This window comes from Asterias rubens, chromosome 15, assembly GCF_902459465.1.
Source record: "Asterias rubens chromosome 15, eAstRub1.3, whole genome shotgun sequence".
In the NCBI taxonomy this organism is placed as follows: Eukaryota; Metazoa; Echinodermata; class Asteroidea; order Forcipulatida; family Asteriidae; genus Asterias; species Asterias rubens.
This window is the reverse complement of record NC_047076.1, coordinates 12532735-12553456: the sequence shown is the minus strand read 5'-3', so window position 1 is coordinate 12553456 and position 20722 is coordinate 12532735. Positions and strand designations below refer to the sequence as shown.

Below are 20722 nucleotides of genomic sequence, written 5' to 3'. Positions count from 1 at the left end.
TGAAATAGAAATCGCACAGTAAGCAAAAAATCGGCTGCTAAGCAGCGCTATGAAATTGGGCCCTGGGGGAAGAGAAGCAGTTGTGGTACATGTGGGTGTCGTGGCCAAGCTTTTTAGAGATTCAAATTCAGGTTCTGCTGGTTAAGTCATCAGACTGTGGGTTTGAATCCCGGTCATGATATGAGAGCAAGATACTTCACTACAATTTCTTCTCTTCATACAGGGGAATATATGGGTACCTGTGATGGTAGAGGTTAATATTGTGTTTGACAAAAGCTCTCGGAACACCCCGGTGGCTCGGGGCTCTATATACTCCCCAGGGAGCTGAGAAAGATTACTGGCTCAAAGACCAGGACATGTAAAATGCATTGATACATGTACGTTATTGTAAAATGCACTGTGTAAGGACTTCTTTTAAAGGCAGTGGACACTATTGGTAATTACTCAAAATAATTATTGTCATAAAACCTTACTTGGTTACGAGCAATTGGGAGAGGTTGATAGTACGAAACATTGTGAGAAACGGCTCCCTCTGAAGTGACGTAGTTTTCGAGAAAGAAGTATTTTTTTCATGCTTTTGATGTTGAGACTTCAAAATCAGATTATGAGGTCTCAAAATCAAGTATCTGAAAGCACCCAACTTTGTGTGACAAGGGTGTTTTTTCTTTCATTATTATCTCGCAACTTCAATGACCAATTGAGCTCAAATTTTCACAGGTTTGTTATTTTATGCATATGTGAGATACACCAAGCTAGAAGATTGGTCTTTGACAATTACCAATAGTGTGCAGTTTCTTTAAGTGTCATACTCAAGTTCAAAAGTGTGATGACTGGGAATCGAACCCACACTCCTATGATTTCCCCACGCGGCCATGACACTATTTTGTTTGGTCTTTTAATTAGGTTGAAAGTGATCGGTCAGGTTTCTGTATACCTGTTTCTAATTGTCCTTGTGTCGACCAAGGATTGACTTACGAAAGTGGGGAAACATGGATGGGCGAATGTAATAATTGGTAAGTACTGAATACTATTAGTAGAAAATCTCCCTTACATGTACAACAGTAAATAATCAAGAAAATAGTATGATGAAGTAAAACTCATCAAGATGTTTTACCCAGTACATCAAGATGTTTTACCCAGTAACTGTATCTTAAACTATGTTTATCTGTAGCACATGCTCAGGTGGAGTGGTGACATGCACTACTGAAGTTTGTCTCGCTGATGATCGTAAGTTGATGTAAATCATAAGCTTTAAAGGCACTGGACACTATTGGTAGTTACTCAAAAAAGTTATCAGCATAAAACATAACTTTGTAACGAGTAATCGGGAGAGGTTGATAGTATGAAACATTGTGAGAAACGGCTCTACTCCCTCTGAAGTGACGTAGTTTTCGAGAAAGAAGTAATTTTCCAAGAATTTGATTTTGTGACATCAAGTTTAGAACTTGAGGTCTCTGATCAAGCATTTGAAAGCACACAACTTCGTTTGACAAGGGTGTTTTTTTCTTTCATAGTTATCTCGCAACTCAGACGACCAATCAAACTCAAATTTTCACAGGTTTGTTATGTTATGCATATGTTGAGATACACCAAGTGAGAAGACTGGTCTTTGACAATTACCAATAGTGTCCAGTGTCTTTAAAGGCACTGGACACCAATCAAAGACCAATATTCTCGCGTGGTGTACATGTATAGCCCCACATATACATGAAATTATGAGAGAAAAACACCCATTTTGCACAAATGTTTGTGCTTTAACAGATGCCTAAAAAGGCTGGGGGCCTGAGAAGTGAACTTTGTCCCAAAAACTACATTACTTCAGAGGGAGCCATTTCTCACAATGTTTGATGTAAAAAACATTTATCTATTCTTCTGTTGACTTGATTTTTTTATTTATTTTTATTTATACCAGTGTGACTTAATGATGCTCCTCATAATATCTCAGCAGCCCATTGGTGCTCATGCAGCTGTTCTTTAAAGGGAAGGTACACGCTTGGTAATGTCAAAGACCAGTCTTCTCACTTGGTGTATCCCAACATAAGCATAAAATAACAAGCCTGTGAAAATATGAGCTAAATTGGTCATTAAAGTTGCTAGAAAACTCATCATCGTCAGGCCATCTTGTCAGATGATGCCTGCAGAGGTCGTCCTTCAGCATGGGCGTGCCTTCGTGCACGTCGCTCCTCCTGGCTCTGGGCCCATGAATCTTGTATATGCCCAGCGCCCTGTTGGACAAGCCGTCGCCAAGCAGGCCGGTCTTTTGCCAGGCATTCCCAGTCATCTGGTATACCCGCTGCTCTTATGGCTCTCTTTACCACATCTTTGTAGCGGAGCAGAAGGCGCCCACGGGTGCGCTTCCCTAAGGACAACTCGCTGTATAGAAGGGCCTTGGGGATGCGTTCCTCTGGCATACGGAGAACGTGTCCAGTCCAGCGCAGCTGTATTTGGGCCAGGATAGATTCAATGGAAGGCATGTTGGTGCGATTGAGAACTTCAACGTTGGTGACCTTATCCTTCCAGGAAATACCTATTATTGTGCGGAGATGTCTCAGCTGCACAGTGGAGAGCCTGTTAATGTGTCTTCTGTAGAGAGTGAAGGTTTCTGCCGAGGAGAGCATAGCGCTCAATACCACAGCCCGGTATACCTTGCACTTTGTGGTCAGTCTGATGCCACGTTGACTCCACAGTCGGTCTTTCAGGCGAGCATATGACGCAGCTGCAGCCTTAACCCTGCCATTGAGCTCTGCATGAGTGTTTCCAGCTGCGAGAGTGGAGCCAAGGTACTTGACGATTGGACGACGTTGAGTGGGCTCCCATCCAGCAGAATGTCAGGCTTCATGGGGGTTTGACCAGGAGCAGGTTGATATAGCACCTCTGTCTTCTTAATGTTGATTGTCAGCCCAAAGGCACTTGCTGATTGTGCAAAGCGGTTCAGGATTTCTTGAATGTCAGGAAGGGAGTGAGCTACCAGTGCAGTGTCGTCGGCATACAGGAGATCGCAGAGACATCTCACAAGGGTTTTTCGATAGATAAAACAGGCCACCGTCCGACCTGGTGCGGATGTACACGCCACTGGTGAGGTCAGTTGACATGTCCTCAATTACTGCCAACGCCTGATTGATGAGAGTCCCCTCCAGACCTGTAGAATGTGTAGTTTTGTTCCTTCAGCGACCCTTGTCCAGTAAACCGTGTTTCCGACAGCGCAGCAAGGTCGACGTGATATCTTGCTAGCTCTCTGTCGACTATAGCAGTTTACCGTTCCGGTCACTCATTGTTGGCACGGTCAAGTAGAGTCCGCACATTCCAGCTGGATAGAACCAGTTGTATCTTACCATTTTTGATAATCTTTCGAGGCAGTTTTTGTGTTTTTCGATCGCATTGGTAGAGCCCCGCCAGTCGCGATAGTCTGGCCAGGGTTAATTTTAGCAGGCTTTGTATACCCCACCTTTTCTAGGGGCGTCCTCGGATTGAGGCAGGCAGTGCTGTCTCTGGAAAAAGCTGCCTGGTCACTCAGACAGGACCGAACGTCGCCTCTGCTCAGGGTTGACGAGCGTACGACCATCACATCTGGGCTGCCCACGTGTGGGAGTCAAGCTAACAGCTCCCAGTTGCTCAAGCCTGCTGTCGTCGCCTTCCTCACCATCGCTGTGGGACTTCCTCTGCTGACTTGGCACACAAATTAGACCTCAGGGTGGAAAGACAGGTGCCGGTACGACCCGACACTATTCCCGCTGCCAAATAGCTTTGATGGGTTACCATGGCTGACGAGCCTCACCTGCCCGGGTTTGAAATCAGAGTTTTCCTTCTCCTAGATGGGCTGCCTTCCTAGGCCTACGAGCCCCATCTGCCCGGAGCAATCTGGTTTTAAGGCGCCAGAAACCCGCCTGCACACCTCTGCCCACAGTTCGCAACAGCGATCGGCACGTGAAGCCGGGCAAGTAGGAGTTTGACTAGGAGAGGCTGTTGGAGATGCTGACCATCTGGGACATTTCAAAGATGTGGCTCAGTACATTCACACATTCCCGGTCAATCCTAGCCCTTAGACCCCCAAAGCTAGAAAACTATTAGAGAAAAAAACACCATTTTTGGACGAATTTGTGTGGTTTCAGATAGGAATAATAAAAGACTTCTGGCTAGAAGTCTTTAATTATTTTAGTGAGAAACTACCTTTTCTCAAAATCTATGCTACTTCAGAGGGAGCAGTTTCTTACAATGTGTTTTACTATCAACAGCTCTCCAATGCTCGTTACCAAGTCAGTTTTTAAGTTTATATTTGTTTTCAAGTAATTACCAAACGTGTACCTTCCCTTTAACACTAACAACCAATGCCTTATCTATTTCTGATCAATTCTCAGATAACGGTACAAAGGGTCCGTCAATATGCCAATCAAACAAAGAGTGGCTGTCTTGTCTTGCATGTGAGCGAACTTGTGAAAACTATAACCTTGGGTGGAGCAAAACCAATACGGGAAAAAAAGGATGCCGATGTAAAGACGGTATGGTGATTAATCCAAAGACGACAGCAGGTGGCTCGGCATGCATTTATCCATCCAGATGTCCATGTTACTACAATGGTCAGAGCTATGACATTGGTGCTACCTTCAAGAAAAAGTGCAACTGGTGGTAAGTTTTTTTACAGTTTCACCAAAGTGTAGAAGATTTTAATGCAGCATTCATGATGAAGCTCATATTCAGCTAAGAGGGCTCGAGTTTGAGTAATAATAATAATATTACAGCACCATTTCGAAAGCACTGGGGAAACATCTGGACGAAATAGGGACAAATGTGAGAATAGATCTGTTGTAGAAGGCGGGGCTGTTGGGAACAGCGAGGATCCTAAGAAAGACCCTTGAGATCTACACATGTAAGGCTACCGGACGTAGCCCGACTCGAGGAGTTACCGGCACAAATGAAAATATTATCTTTCTTTTGCATGCTGTAAAAAGATGAAATAATAATAGTTAAAACTTATAAAGTGCCATCTATCTAAGACTAAACTTATCTAAGACTAAACTTAGTTGGAGGCGCATAAAAACAAAACAAAAAACAGGGCGAGTAAAAAAAAAAAAAAAATACAATTTAGGTAGCTTAAAGAGGAATAAAACTAATGAATTACATAAACGTGTTGGCAAAATGAATGGTAAAAATTTACAAGCAAGAAGGTCAATCATAAGAAATATTTAATACATGTAGGTGGGTTTTTAGCAGTATTTTGAAAGTGTACGGAGACGTTAAAGCTCGGATATATAAAGGAAGAGAGTTCTAGAGAGTGGGTGCAGATACAGAAAAAAGTCTGATCGCCGTTGTACAATTAGACTTGCACTCAAGTCCCAATCCCGTGCCATCCCCAGGAAACTACTGTTTTGTGATGCTCTGCATTCCCCAGCATGTGGGACAGGGACTTGACGATGTCGCAGTCGCCTGGTATGTAAATGTATTCACTAATGAATATGTAACATTTCCACGTGATACGTTTTGACCAATCAAACGCACCCAAGAAGAAAGACTAGTTCATTTCTCATTTGTGGGTCAGTACTTGGTTGATGATTGAAACACATTTTTGAAAAACCAATAATTATAAAAAAGAAAGCACTAAATGTTCATTTGAATTTAAGTTAATACGTTGTAACATACATTGAGGTCGGATTTGTTTGCAAAATTGGAATACTGGGAAGTGCAATTCAACGACTTATGATACCGACACCCCCCTTGCCTGCTGATGAGTTTGCCCGCCCCACGTGCGCGCGCCATGTATAGACGCGTGCCTTACAATGTCTTGCACTGTGATGTCACAGAGTATAATGAATATTTTACCGGCGGGCCAGTGCGTCCACACTCCCATTGGTTTTGTGGGGAGATTTTCCAATAACAATGTGCAGAGTAAGAAACGACCTCGTCAAGTCCCATTCTGGCGCGCACTGCAATGTATGCTACGTACGTGTTGTTTTATAGTAAGTTGGGGTGACATGCTTTAGGGACATCTCACACGAGAATGGGACTTGAATCAAGTCTATTGTACAATGTAAGTGGTTGTTTTAGTGAAAGTTAAAGAACAGTTCCACAAGACTACATTTTTGTCTTAAAGTGTTTGATATATGTTCAATATACCTTTGATTTTTCAGCCAGTGCAAGCCAAACTCCAAAGTGTTATGTTCAAAAAAAAAATGCCCTGGTAAGTTTAAATGAGCAGTTGTTAAGCACTACTCGATTGTAGTCACATTAGTGACGTGGCCGAGCGGATAAGAGCACCGAACTCAAGGTCTGGTGTTTTCTATTCAGCAGAGTGTGGGTTCGAGTTCTGGTCGTGACACTTGGTCCCTGAGCAAGACACTTACACAATGTAGCTATAGATGCTCCTCTCCACCCAGGGGTAAATTGGTACCTGTGATGCTAGAGATGATTGATTTAGCTTAGTGCTCTACAAATTTGGCTGCACAGGCTGTACTCTTTTGATTTTTAATTTAATCAAAATTTGTTTGTGCTCTTTTTAATGTTTTTTGGTCACAAATGTGTTGCCTGTGTGTTTATATATTTGATATTTCATTCTTGCTTGTGATATAGTAGTATTCTGAATGACTGAATGACTGTACATGTACAATGCGGCTTTGAGCCGCCGTCGTGCAGTGTTTTAATAAACCATGAATAATAGTAATAATACTCCCCAGGGAGCTGAGATAGTTTAAAAAATGAATGTCATGGCCCATCAGTGATCTTGGAATCGCTTTGAGACGCCCTTTGGGTTTATAAGCGCTGCCTAAAAACTGAGTTTTGTTATTATTATAATTGGTGAATGGTTGAGCCCTCAATGCACTAGCTATCCATGTCACCTGAATTGATGCTGATGTTTTGAACTGCCACAGTATGGTTTGGTGTACAATAGTAAACTTGTCTTTGCCTCTCACCCGTAGATCACAACCTGACATTTCTTTACTCAAATCCAATCTCAAAACTTACCTCTTCAGTCAAGCCTACCATTTATTTTTCCCTTGGTCATAATTATAGCGCAGTGAATAGTATACACATATTGACTGGCAACGAGGTTACTAGTATACGTCTATTCCCACGAGGGACTTTGAGTGACCAGAAGAGCGACCTATCTCCCGAGGCCGAAGGCCGAGGGAAATAGGCCCCTCTTGTGGTCACTCACAGGCCCGAGGGGGAATAGACGTAAACTAGTTACTGAATTATGCCAGTCAATATGTGTTTTATAACACAGCTCGGTCTTAAAATGTCAAATAAGAACAGAAAAAGGAATTTTGTAGTTTGTTCACGGTTCAAGTCAAGAGAGGGCGCTGTTACCGCAGGCACTATTTGCAAAGACTAGTGCCCGCTCTGGTACTATTCCCGCAAAACACGCGCGCGCGATCACTAGCCTATATTAGTTCATCCCACGTGACCGTGTTTCAGTCAAACAGAATACCAGCGCTTTATAAGATTTATTATTATTATCATTATTATTTATTTTCTTTTGCAGGTACTTGCTCAGGGTATGGGGATCCCCATTATCTGACCTATGATAGTAGGATGTATGAGTTCATGGGTAAGTTTTGAGAGCAGCATTTGGAAAAACCTTGTGTAGAAATATAATGACTTGATGAAATCTTTGTGTTTTGAACCCATGAATCACAGGAGCTATAGAGTGTTCGCTCTTGATTCTCCATACATTGTAATATTGAAACTGGTGCATATAATGTGTAGGGGTGTCAAAACAAACCACCAAAAACAAACTAGTTATATATCTAATTATTGTGTTGCTTCTGACTAGCACGCCGAACAATACTATTGACAAAAAGAGGAGATTGTCAACATAGGGCTATAGATAGCTTTAGTTTCTAATTATTGTGTTGCTTCTGACTAGCACGCCAAACAATACTATTGACAAAAAGAGGAGATTGCCAACATAGGGCTATAGTATACACATATTGACTGGCAACGAGGTAACTAGTACGTCTATTCCCACGAGGGACTTTGAGTGACCAGAAGAGCGACCTCTTCTGGTCACTCACAGGCCCGAGGGGGAATAGACAAACACTAGTTACCGAATTATGCCAGTCAATATGTGTTTTATAACACAGCTCGGTCTTAAAATTTAAAATAAGAACAGAAAAAGGAATTTTGTAGTTTGTTCACGGTTCAAGTCAAGAGAGGGCGCTGTTACTGCAGGCACTATTTGTAAAGACTAGTGCCCGCTCTGGTACTATTCCCGCAAAACAGGCGCGCGCGATCACTTGCCTATATTAGTGCATCCCACGTGACCGTGTTTCAGCCAACCAGAATATAGAACAAGCAAGAGGTGTGTTATAAATAGCTTGACTTTCTAATTATTGTGTTGCTTCTGACTAGCACGCCAAACAATACTATTGACAAAAAGAGGAGATTGCCAACATAGGGCTATGGAAAGCTTTAGTTTGTAAAGAAATCTGTCCGCATGAGATTCGGTCCCCCATAAATGGGAAATTAGAGGAACATGTTGCAATGGATCGGACGAGTTGGTCTATAAAAAGCGTTTGAAACCGTTTGTTATGAAATGTATATGGTTAGAAAGATGTTTTAAAAGTAGAATATAATGATCCACACAAGTATCACTCGAAACTGCACGGTTTTTGTTTTACGTCACGAACTATCACAGTCGGCCATTTATGGGAGTCAAAATTTTGACTCCCATAATGGCCGACCGTGTTATTGGACGAGGTAAAAAGAAAACCACGCAATTTCAAGGCATATTTGTGTAGATCATTGTATTCTACTTTTACATCATCTTTCTAACCATATGCATTTTATAACAAACGGTCACAAAACGCTTTTCAAAGACCAACTCGACCGATCCAAGGCAACGTGTTCCATTAACATAGGCTGGCAGTGGACGGTTCAAAAGAGGGTGCTATCAAAAATAGGTTGCACATAGTTTGCCATTATAGGGGACATAATCTCCTGCCACTCCGACACATGAATCCAAAAGTCGAGGGTTCAAATCCTGCTCTATCAATCCACATGCAAGTTTCAAATCGGAGGTTGGATTAAACGAGGGTTGGATTTCAGAAAAGAGTAAGGACTAGTCTTATCTCAATGTACGGACAGTGACAGTCTTCAGTTGTTACTATCTCCTAGGACTAACTCTTTATTAAATCGGCCCTAGGGTCCACAGAGGTGAAAGGCAGGGAAAGAAAGCACTGAACCCTTGGATCAAACTAGGGTCCACAGAGGTGAAATGTAGGGGAAGAAAGCACTGAACCCTTGGATCAAACTAGGGTCCACAGAGGTGAAATGTAGGGGAAGAAAGCACTGAACCCTTGGATCAAACTAGGGTTCACAGAGGTGAAATGTAGGGGAAGAAAGCACTGAACCCTTGGATCAAACTAGGGTCCACAGAGGTGAAATGTAGGGGAAGAAAGCACTGAACCCTTGGATCAAACTAGGGTTCACAGAGGGGAAATGTAGGGAAAGAAAGCACTGAACCCTTGGATCAAACTAGAGTCCACAGAGGTGAAAGACAGGGAAAGAAAGCACTGAACCCTTGGATCAAACTAGGGTCCACAGAGGTGAAATGCAGGGAAAGAAAGCACTGAACCCTTGGATCAAACTAGGGTCCACAGAGGTGAAAGACAGGGAAAGAAAGCACTGAACCCTTGGATCAAACTAGGGTCCACAGAGGTGAAAGGTAGGGGAAGAAAGCACTGAACCCTTGGATCAAACTAGGGTTCACAGAGGTGAAATGTAGGGAAAGAAAGCACTGAACCCTTGGATCAAACTAGGGTCCACAGAGGTGAAAGGCAGGGAAAGAAAGCACTGAACCCTTGGATCAAACTAGGGTCCACAGAGGTGAAATGTAGGGAAAGAAAGCACTGAACCCTTGGATCAAACTAGAGTCCACAGAGGTGAAAGACAGGGAAAGAAAGCACTGAACCCTTGGATCAAACTAGGGTCCACAGATGTGAAAGACGGGGAAAGAAAGCACTGAACCCTTGGATCAAACTAGGGTCCACAGAGGTGAAAGGCAGGGAAAGAAAGCACTGAACCCTTGGATCAAACTAGGGTCCACAGAGGTGAAAGGTAGGGGAAGAAAGCACTGAACCCTTGGATCAAACTAGGGTCCACAGAGGTGAAAGGCAGGGAAAGAAAGCACTGAACCCTTGGATCAAACTAGGGTCCACAGAGGTGAAAGGTAGGGAAAGAAAGCACTGAACCCTTGGATCAAACTAGGGTCCACAGAGGTGAAATGTAGGGAAAGAAAGCACTGAACCCTTAGATCAAACTAGGGTCCACAGAGGTGAAATGTAGGGAAAGAAAGCACTGAACCCTTGGATCAAACTAGGGTCCACAGAGGTGAAAGGTAGGGGAAGAAAGCACTGAACCCTTGGATCAAACTAGGGTCCACAGAGGTGAAAGACAGGGAAAGAAAGCACTGAACCCTTGGATCAAACTAGGGTCCACAGAGGTGAAAGGCAGGGAAAGAAAGCACTGAACCCTTGGATCAAACTAGGGTCCACAGAGGTGAAATGTAGGGGAAGAAAGCACTGAACCCTTGGATCAAACTAGGGTCCACAGAGGTGAAATGTAGGGGAAGAAAGCACTGAACCCTTGGATCAAACTAGGGTTCACAGAGGTGAAATGTAGGGGAAGAAAGCACTGAACCCTTGGATCAAACTAGGGTCCACAGAGGTGAAATGTAGGGGAAGAAAGCACTGAACCCTTGGATCAAACTAGGGTTCACAGAGGTGAAATGTAGGGAAAGAAAGCACTGAACCCTTGGATCAAACTAGAGTCCACAGAGGTGAAAGACAGGGAAAGAAAGCACTGAACCCTTGGATCAAACTAGGGTCCACAGAGGTGAAAGGTAGGGGAAGAAAGCACTGAACCCTTGGATCAAACTAGGGTACACAGAGGTGAAATGTAGGGAAAGAAAGCACTGAACCCTTGGATCAAACTAGGGTCCACAGAGGTGAAAGGCAGGGAAAGAAAGCACTGAACCCTTGGATCAAACTAGGGTCCACAGAGGTGAAATGCAGGGAAAGAAAGCACTGAACCCTTGGATCAAACTAGGGTCCACAGAGGTGAAAGACAGGGAAAGAAAGCACTGAACCCTTGGATCAAACTAGGGTCCACAGATGTGAAAGACGGGGAAAGAAAGCACTGAACCCTTGGATCAAACTAGGGTCCACAGAGGTGAAAGGTAGGGGAAGAAAGCACTGAACCCTTGGATCAAACTAGGGTCCACAGAGGTGAAATGCAGGGAAAGAAAGCACTGAACCCTTGGATCAAACTAGGGTCCACAGAGGTGAAAGACAGGGAAAGAAAGCACTGAACCCTTGGATCAAACTAGGGTCCACAGATGTGAAAGGCAGGGAAAGAAAGCACTGAACCCTTGGATCAAACTAGGGTCCACAGAGGTGAAATGCAGGGAAAGAAAGCACTGAACCCTTGGATCAAACTAGGGTCCACAGAGGTGAAATGCAGGGGAAGAAAGCACTGGGCCAATCTGGTGCCCTGAAGTTATTCAATTCTGCAATGCACAACAAAGAATAATGTCTGAATAGTCAAACAAACTTAATTTAGCCGACTTGTGCATTTTTTGCACAAGGAAGATTACTCCACAGAGTTGTGAGATAGTTTCAGGAATGTGGACAATTTTGGTAATTACTCAAAATAATTATCAGCATAAAACCTCACTTGGTGACAAGTTATGGGGAGAGGTTGATGGTATTATACACTGAGAGAAAGGGCTCCCTCTGAAGTGACGTAGTTTTCAGCAAAGAAATAATTTTTGACGAATTTGATATCGAGACCTCAAGTTTAGAATTTGAGGTCTCGAAATCAAGCATCTGAAAGCACGCAACTTAGTGTGACAAGGGTGTTTTTTTCTTTCATAGTTATCTCGCATGACCAATCGTGCTAAAATGTTCACAGGTTAGTTATTTTATGCATATGTGGAGATACACCAAGTGAGAAAACTGGTCTTTGACAATTGCCAAAAGTGTCCACTGTCTTTAAGACCCATTGTAACAATGGGAAGTACTTTGGGACGCCTTTGGGGCATGAAAAGCGCTGAAAGAAAGAAAAAAATCATTATCATTATTATAAATTTATTCTTCTTTTTCTGTGTGTTATTATCAAAGGTGCCTGCAGTTATGTGTTGACAACTGACGAGTGTTATTGCAGTGACTTAAATCAAACGAGTGCGTCTACTTTCAAGGTGGTTGTTGAGAATATTATCTGTGGATCGGCTGGATTCACCTGTACAAAGACGGTGACATTCACCTTCCAGAATGTAACAATCGTCTTGGCTCGGGGTTCAGAACCTGTGATCACTCCGCCCCCACAGGATGGAGCAGAACTTCAATACAAAATCAGATCAACTCTTCGCTTCGTTCTTATTTCTACCAAGCAAGGTGAGTGTCACCAAGTTTTTTTATCACTTCAAAGTTATTTTTCTAAGAACTTGTCTAAACAGGCATGTGAGAATTCCTCTTTTCAGCTGATTTCCTCTTTTTGTGTTTTGACTTCCCTCTTTTTTTCTTCACTTTATGTGTACAAAAGTATAGGATTATTGTCTCCCATTATAGTTACTCCCATGCCTGAAAGATGGTAAATAGCACTAGACACTATTTGTAATTACTCAGATTAGTTGTTAGCATCAAAGCTTACTTGGTAACGAGCAACGGAGAGCTGTTGGTATAAAACATTGTGAGAAACAGCTCTCTCTGAAGTAATGTAGTTTTTGAGAAAAAAGTAAGTTCTCACTGAAATATTTTAATTGAATTTGATACCTCAGCTGAGGTCTCGAATTCAAGCATCTAAAAGCACACTTGTGCTACAAGGGTGTCTTTTCTTCCTTTATTCTCTCGCAACTTTGACGACAAATTTTTCTCTTCATTCTTATTCCTACCAAACAAGGTGAGTGACACAAACTTTTTTAATGACTTTAAAGTAAAAGAAATTGTCCAGTGATGGTTAAAAGTAGAAAAGGAGTGTGCATAAACCACTGGAATTTCTGCATTTAATGAGCTCTGGAAATGGCTCTCAACCTGGGAAGATCCAGTCGCCGATTTCAGGAATCTTTACGTTTCTGCATAAGTGCACTTTTGCAACGTTTATTGCTTAAGTTGTCAGAACAAACACCAAGAATCTTGCGCAAGTTGACTTGTGCAGATGTGTAATAGGTTTGAAATCGGTGGCAGGATAAACTATCATGGTGTATTTCTAGGACTTGGAATATCTAAGACTTCATATCACACACAGGGATCAAACTAAAGTGGGACAAGATGACGAGCATTCATGTGAAACTCGACCCGGACTACCAAGGCAAAGTTTGTGGCTTGTGTGGTAACTTCAACGATGATGCTGAAGATGATTTTCAAACGAGATCTGGAGATGTCGCAGCGACTCCTCGTTTATTTGGACACAGTTGGAAGACATCGGATAGCTGTGAGCTGCCCTGTACTGACTGTGTAGATCCCTGTGAGAATCATCCCGGACGAGACGCCTGGGCAAGGTTCAAGTGCAACATCATCCTTGATGTAAATGGTGTCTTTGAGCCCTGCCACCATGTGGTATGTTTCAACCATAGATTTATATATAAGAACTAGAGGGCGCACTGGTGATGCTTCTTGCACAAACGCGACGGGTCCGCAAGATGACAAGCACGCCATTCTGTACGCGAGTAGAATATGAAATACACGTTTGAGTTTGTTTTTATTGAACGCTCACGCGATGCTGTTTGTTCAACTTACAAAATGGCCGCACAAACACACGCTGTGAGATAGCTGTTTTGTCAACTTAGAAAATGGCCGCCTGCGTGCATACCGGGGCGCGTATATAGGCCAGTGCGCCCTCTAGTTCTTATATATAACTCTATGGTTTCAACTCATCTTTTGTGTTAAAGGGTATGGGTACTGAGTTATTTCAGCATGTAAAGCGTACTTGCCAAATATGGTAATAATGTCATAACTGGTAAATATGGTAAACGTGCTAAAACTGAAGTAACATGGTTTTTCAAAAAGAGGTAATTTTTCACAAAATTAGTAAAAGACTTCAGGCCTTAAGCCTTCTTAGGCATCAGAAAGCAAACAATATGTGCAACAAGGTTTGTTTCTTTCATTATTAACCCAGTAGCAAGGGAGACGGCCTTCAGCTTTTGATCCAAAAGAGGATTTTCGTCATCGGAGGCAAAAACAAAAACATATGCATTAATATCATTGAAGGCAGAGGCTCGAACAAAAATATATCCATTAATATCATTGAAGGCACTGGACACTATTGGTTTTACTCAAAACAATTGTTAGCATAAAACCTTACTTGGTAATGAGACAAGGAGAGCTAGTTTACTTGATGTTGAGAGCTCAGCTGTGTTCTCGAAATCATTCATTTGAAAGCACACAACTTGTTCGACAAGGGTGTTTTTTTCTTCCATTATTCTCTCACATCCTTGGCGACCAATTGAGTTCAAATTTTTACAGGTTTGTTATTTTATGCATATGTTGAGATACACCAAGTGAGAAGACTGGTCTTTGATATACATGTACCTAAGGTGTCCAGTTTCTTTGAAAGAGGAGCAACAAGTTAAGGGAATGCATCCAGAAACAGGCAGAACATTTGAGCCAAATCAAAGTTTGTTATTTGCAAACAAATGGTTTGGCTATGATCCAATTAGAGTTAATTAGTGTGGACAAAAGGATGGTAAATGCAAGGTTAGATTACTGGAACATTAAAAACATTGGACACTATTCGTAATTGTCAAAGACACAGTTAGTGTGTCTCAACATATGCATAAAATAACAATTCTGTGAAAATTTGAGCTCAATCAGTCGTCGAATTTGCGATATAATAATGAAAGGAAAAACACCATTTTAACACGAAGTTGTGTGCTTTCTGATGCAAATTCTAAACTTGAGAGCTCAAAATCAAATTTGTGGAAAATTACTTTTTTCTCCAAATCTACGTCTAGAGGGAGCTGTTTCTCACAATATTTTATACTATCAAACTCTCCCCATTACTCGTAATCAAGAAAGGTTTTATGATGATAATTGTTTGGAGTAATTACCAATAGTGTCCACTGCCTTTAAGGTGGTAACTGCATTCAGGGAATGTAATGCGGGAAGCGTGGAAGGACAGAGGGAAAGCTGCATAACAGATAATGCAACTAATATACACCTGTATTTGTTTAAAGGCACTAAATACGTTTGGTACTTGTCAAAGACTAGTAATTTCACATGGTGTATCCGATCATAAACATAAAATAACAACCCTGTGAAAATTTGGGCTCAATTGGTCCTCCAAGTTGTGAGAAAATTATGAAAGAAAAACAGAAAAACAGCCTTTTTGGACGAATTTGTGTGGTTTCAGATAAGAATAAGACTTCTAGGCAGACGTCTAGAATGTTTTAGAAGTCTAGAATATTTTAGTGAGCAATTACCTCTTTCGCAAAAACTACGTTACTTCAGAGGTAGTAGTTTACCACAATGTTTTTTACTATCAACAGCTCTCCAATGCTCGTTACCAAGTCAGTCTTTTTTTTAAGTTAATAGTTGTTTTGAGTAATTACCAAACGTGTACCTTCCCTTTAAGGGACCATGGATAAACTATGTCACGGGAACGACCGCGTCGCGACGCGTTCCTTCGCGTGACAAATTGAACAAAAGAAAATCTACGCAGTGGAACGCGTTCTTCTCACCCACCGGGTCTTGAGGAAGACCCACTGTATAACAAAGGAACAATGGTGAGGCCGAAAACCACTGTGTAGTTATAATCGGCTTATCTGGGTAGATATAAACCCAAGTTGTTTCCACTGCAATTTACGTAAACTGTCGTTTCAATATATAAACAACAACCAAAGATCCATGTAAATTATAATAACTGTGTCTCCGGTCTAGTTTATATTTTGACTAGTTTTTTTTTAAGTTACAAAAAGATTAATCCTAGCCCTTTTCACGCAATAAGTCAAAACACAACCGCATATTAAAAAATAAAAAATATTGCGTTTTCGCACGACCGCCATGCAAAATAATCCCCCAAAATACAACAGAATAAAACAAAATCAATAGGAAAAACATCTTACATTAAACAGTAAAACTATACCTTTTTTTGTACATCCAAGGTATCCAAAATGTTTCATGTTTGAACAATGAAGCCAACACGTTATGTAGTTTTTCTTAAACACGCTAAATATTCCCAAGGAACTGCTGAAAATTCACCACGTTGTTGACATGCCCAAGGTACCAGCAACGGCGCCAATGTTGTACGCTGGTTAGTATTGCAATTTTCGGACACCAGATTCTCCCGAAAGTCTTAATCTCAAGGCGGTTGTAACTAATTTCGTAGACTGTTGCGCAAATTTTCCAACGGAGGGCGGCTCTCCCGCTATATCACATTGTTTAGGAAAGCCCTCTAGCGTTCAATGTTTCTTGCATTATAGTTCGTTGCACGCAAAGTAACAAGACTACTAGGCCTGAATAGTGAAAACACTGTGTGTCGCTGGATATAGTGTGTTTGTGTACTACGATGTAATTTTGGGTTGTGTTTTGTGTGATTGCAAGCCGGTCAGCATGATTTCGCGGTACCTTTATGAACAAATCGTGTAAGTGTAAGCATCTCTGTAAACACAGGTCCTAATGTAATAATTAGATGTAGATACAAAATAAGTTGGCAATGATTTCAAATTTAAGAATAATAGTCACCACTTCAACTTGTTATGGCAGTACCATATTATTGTATTGGCTTTGGCAAACTCGAGGGTTGGCTGTACATGGACATCTCCAACCCATTGTCTGGTGTATACCTGAGCTAGACCGCAAACACTAATCCTTCACCCCTTCGTGGCTTACTTGCGAGCTGCCTTGTCCATGTAATCTGAACAACAAAAGGCACCAACAATAGAGTTCGATAATGAGGGACCTTAAAAATCAGTGAAGCGCTTAATCCATCTTGGGACGGGCGCGTGACAATTTTGGGACGGACTCGTTCTAGAACGAGTCTGACCGCGGGCGGCCGCATTCTTAGTTTATCCATGGTCCCTAAAGGGTGTCCGTTCTTTTTTCTAACACAAAACACAATGTCCAGTGTTTTACTCATTTCTCAAAAACTACAGCACCTCTGTAAATAACTTTTAAAGGGAAGCTTTCTACTACATGTATCGTGATATTGAAACCGTGTAAGTTAAGTGAAAATCTGTGGACATTTTGTTTTGTGTTACAAAAAATACCCAAATTCTAAAAGTGTATTATTTGTCTATGTATCATCTACATGTACTTCTTCTTCTAGTGTTGTGTCAATGGCGTAGTGTAATAGAATGAGCATAAGTAAAAAAATAAATATTATGTTGATTTGAACTGAATGGTCTCTAGGATATCTAATAAGCATTTTGATGGTTCTTTTGTTTCTAAGGTGGACCCAGACATTTATTACGAGAGGTGTTTGTTCGACAGTTGTGGATGTGATCGTGGCGGTGACTGTGAGTGTTTATGTACTGCAATCAGCAACTACGCAGAACTGTGCACGCAAGGAGGTGTCCCAATTAAATGGAGAAATGAAGGCTTATGTTGTGAGTGTTCAAAATTCTCGACCCTCAGTTTTGTTTTGGTTGAAGTCAAAATAAAATAAAAAGTGAAATTTATGATTTGGATAGGTAGTAAAGTTTGTTGGCTCAGGGTTAAAAAAAAAGTTGTTTTTACAGGGTGTTACATGTATAATGTTGAAACTTACATGAGAACTGGTCTGTGTTAACACATTCTTTCTCAGGGCCTTGTTGGAGCATGTAATTGCTGTTCACATATTATCTCAGTCAGGCCATCCATAATTGAAAAACACAGTTCACTTGTGACTGGCAGTTACCTCTTTATTAGCTGTTTCGTAGTGTAGTCCAGTGAAACAACTCTTGTTTTTGTTAAATTTTGTAATTATTATTATCATAGTTGTCATCTTAAGTAATTGCGTTTTTTTGCATAGTTCCTAAAGAGCAGTTGCAGTGAAACTTTCAGGGATCGCATTAAATATGCACTTTTTGAACTCGTATAACTCCCGAAGTAATGATCGTTTGATGTCGAAACTTTGTAGGTTGTCAGATATTGGCAAGTACTTGTGAATTGTGATATGACGTCATGCTGAAATCATCACATGATTTTTATGATTGTTTAATGTTTGCACCGTTAAGTCATAAATTGCAAACTGAGCAAGGTATAATCTAATTGTTTTTATTTTTTATATGCCGGATTAGGCAAAACTGCTTTGAATACACAAAATAATTTAAACTTAAGCTGAAAAATGTGAAAATTTTATTGACGAAACAGCTATGCATTTGTGCACAAATGCAATGACGACTAGTGAATTTTATTTTTGTTTTGAGAAACTGTAGTTTCATGCCTAATGCTTGTATTGTGCTTGTATTTTCTTAGGTTTGCAGTGTAATGTGGAAGGATCTACTTACCTCCCTTGTGGGAAGGTTTGTCCAGACACTTGTTTTAATACCACTGACGACTTGGATTGTCAACAGTTAGATTGTGTTGAAGGATGTCACTGCCCACCTGGTAAAGTCTTACATAATGGTAGATGTATTGATACATCCATCTGCCCATGCCAATATGGAGATGAAGTTGTGGACTCTGGAACTGTCTTCAATGACGACTGTCAAGAATGGTAAGGAACTCTAAGGGCCTTGTTGGACTTAACACACACACTATTTTTACACGGTTGCCATGTGAACCATTTTATGCCGCTTTTTATTATTTTAAATCCTGGTTGTATCATAAACTTGAGTAAGATCCCTGGTTCAACGCCAGTTAGTGGTTCTCTGGCTTCTCACTGGCACGCCCGAACAAAGATATGTTGGTGGTTGTATGGCTTCTGATTGGCACCCCCGAACAAAGATCTGTTGGTGGTTCTATGGTTCTATGGCTTCTGACTGGTACCCCCGAACAAAGAACTGTTGGTGGTTCTATGGCTTCTGACTGGCACCCCGAACAAAGATCTGTTGGTGGTTGTATGGCTTCTGACTGGCACCCCCGAACAAATATCTGTTGGTGGTTCTATGGCTTCTGACTGGCAGCCCCGAACAAAGATATTGACAAAATAGGGATACTGCCATCATAGAGCTAGATGGTTCAATTTGATCCTTAATCAGGAGGTCGTCGGTCAAATCCCTCTCAAGTAAATTTTTGTTCGACTCCATATTACTTTAAATCCTTCAGACACTGGACACTATTGATAATTGTCAAAGACCAATCTTCTTACTTGGTGTATCTCAACATACGCATAAAATAACAAACCTGTGAAAATTTGAGCTCAATCGGTCATCGAACTTGTGTGCTTTCAGATGTTTGAGTTCGAGACCTCAAATTCCAAAACAAGTTTGTGGAAAATTACTTCTTTCTCGAAAACTACTCCACTTTAGAGGGAGCCGTATCTCCTAATGTTTTATACTATCAACCTCTCCCATCACTTGTTACCAAGTAAGGTTCTATGCTATTAATTATTTTGAGTAATTACCAATAGTGTCCACTACCTTTAAACCATTTTTTTGGTGTCAGCCTGCCTCCTTTTGTCTTATATTATTTGGAACACGATCATTTGCTCTGGATTGAACATAGCTTTTTCACCTTCACTAGTTGATTGATGTTTAGCAATGTTATAGTGTTTGCATGTTCCTTTTAATGTACCATTTTAATGTTTTAATTAGTGAACACTCTAGTAAAACAAACCTGGAGGCATCCTACTACATTTCATGCCCACACTCAAACACTCAAACACCAATAGAAAAGATCATGTGAGAATTTGAAGCTGACTGTTTTCATTTTTGTAGACTGCCAGGAATTGTTTCCCAGTACTGTAGAACACAGCTATACCAAAAATGAAAAATGAAAGAACATAATATATCAAACAAAACCGTTTGGCTACCATTTTTTATCATAGTGTAATCACCAAGTAGAAGAATTGATGAAGAAAACAAATCTGTTCGTTGGCTGTGTTTAGATTATTACAGTACATGATTTACATTTGAATGCCCTTTCTTCAACAGTGTATGTGGAAATCGCATGATTGAGTGTTTTCCTATACCTGGCTGCTACGCAACAACAACTACTGCTACTACTACTACTGCCCCAAGTACTACAACTGAGTCTACTCCTACCCCAAGTACCACCACTGAGTCTACTCCTACCCCAAGTACCATCACTGAGTCTACTACTACCCCAAGTACCACCACTGAGTCTACTCCTACCCCAAGTACCACCACTGAGTCTACTCCTACCCCAAGTACCACCACTGAGTCTACTCCTACCCCAAGTACCACCACTGAGTCTACTACTACCCCAAGTACCACCACTGAGTCTACTCCTACCCCAAGTACCACCACTGAGTCTACTCCTACCCCAAGTACCACCACTGAGTCTACTCCTACCCCAAGTACCACCACTGAGTCTACTACTACCCCAAGTACCACCACTGAGTCTACTCCTACCCCAAGTACCACCACTGAGTCTACTCCTACCCCAAGTACCACCACTGAGTCTACTCCTACCCCAAGTACCACCACTGAGTCTACTCCTACCCCAAGTACCACCACTGAGTCTACTCCTACCCCAAGTACCACCACTGAGTCTACTACTACCCAAGTACCACCACTGAGTCTACTACTACCCAAGTACCACCACTGAGTCTACTCCTACCCCAAGTACCACCACTGAGTCTACTCCTACCCCAAGTACCACCACTGAGTCTACTCCTACCCCAAGTACCA

The 20722-nt window shown here is 41.5% G+C and overlaps 1 protein-coding gene across 1 annotated transcript in view; it reads left to right on the top strand.

The window, feature by feature from the left end:
- The window catches only part of LOC117300283 (SCO-spondin-like), a 46478-nt gene that overhangs the window by 24819 nt on the left and 937 nt on the right, over positions 1 to 20722 (top strand). Inside the window, exons 15-24 of the mRNA XM_033784017.1 lie at positions 904 to 1013; positions 1172 to 1227; positions 4356 to 4623; positions 6123 to 6172; positions 7475 to 7540; positions 12114 to 12386; positions 13237 to 13547; positions 17377 to 17533; positions 18384 to 18624; positions 20003 to 20251. Of these exons, the coding sequence (XP_033639908.1) occupies positions 904 to 1013; positions 1172 to 1227; positions 4356 to 4623; positions 6123 to 6172; positions 7475 to 7540; positions 12114 to 12386; positions 13237 to 13547; positions 17377 to 17533; positions 18384 to 18624; positions 20003 to 20251 (1781 nt within the window). The remainder of the gene's footprint in view (positions 1 to 903; positions 1014 to 1171; positions 1228 to 4355; positions 4624 to 6122; positions 6173 to 7474; positions 7541 to 12113; positions 12387 to 13236; positions 13548 to 17376; positions 17534 to 18383; positions 18625 to 20002; positions 20252 to 20722) is intronic.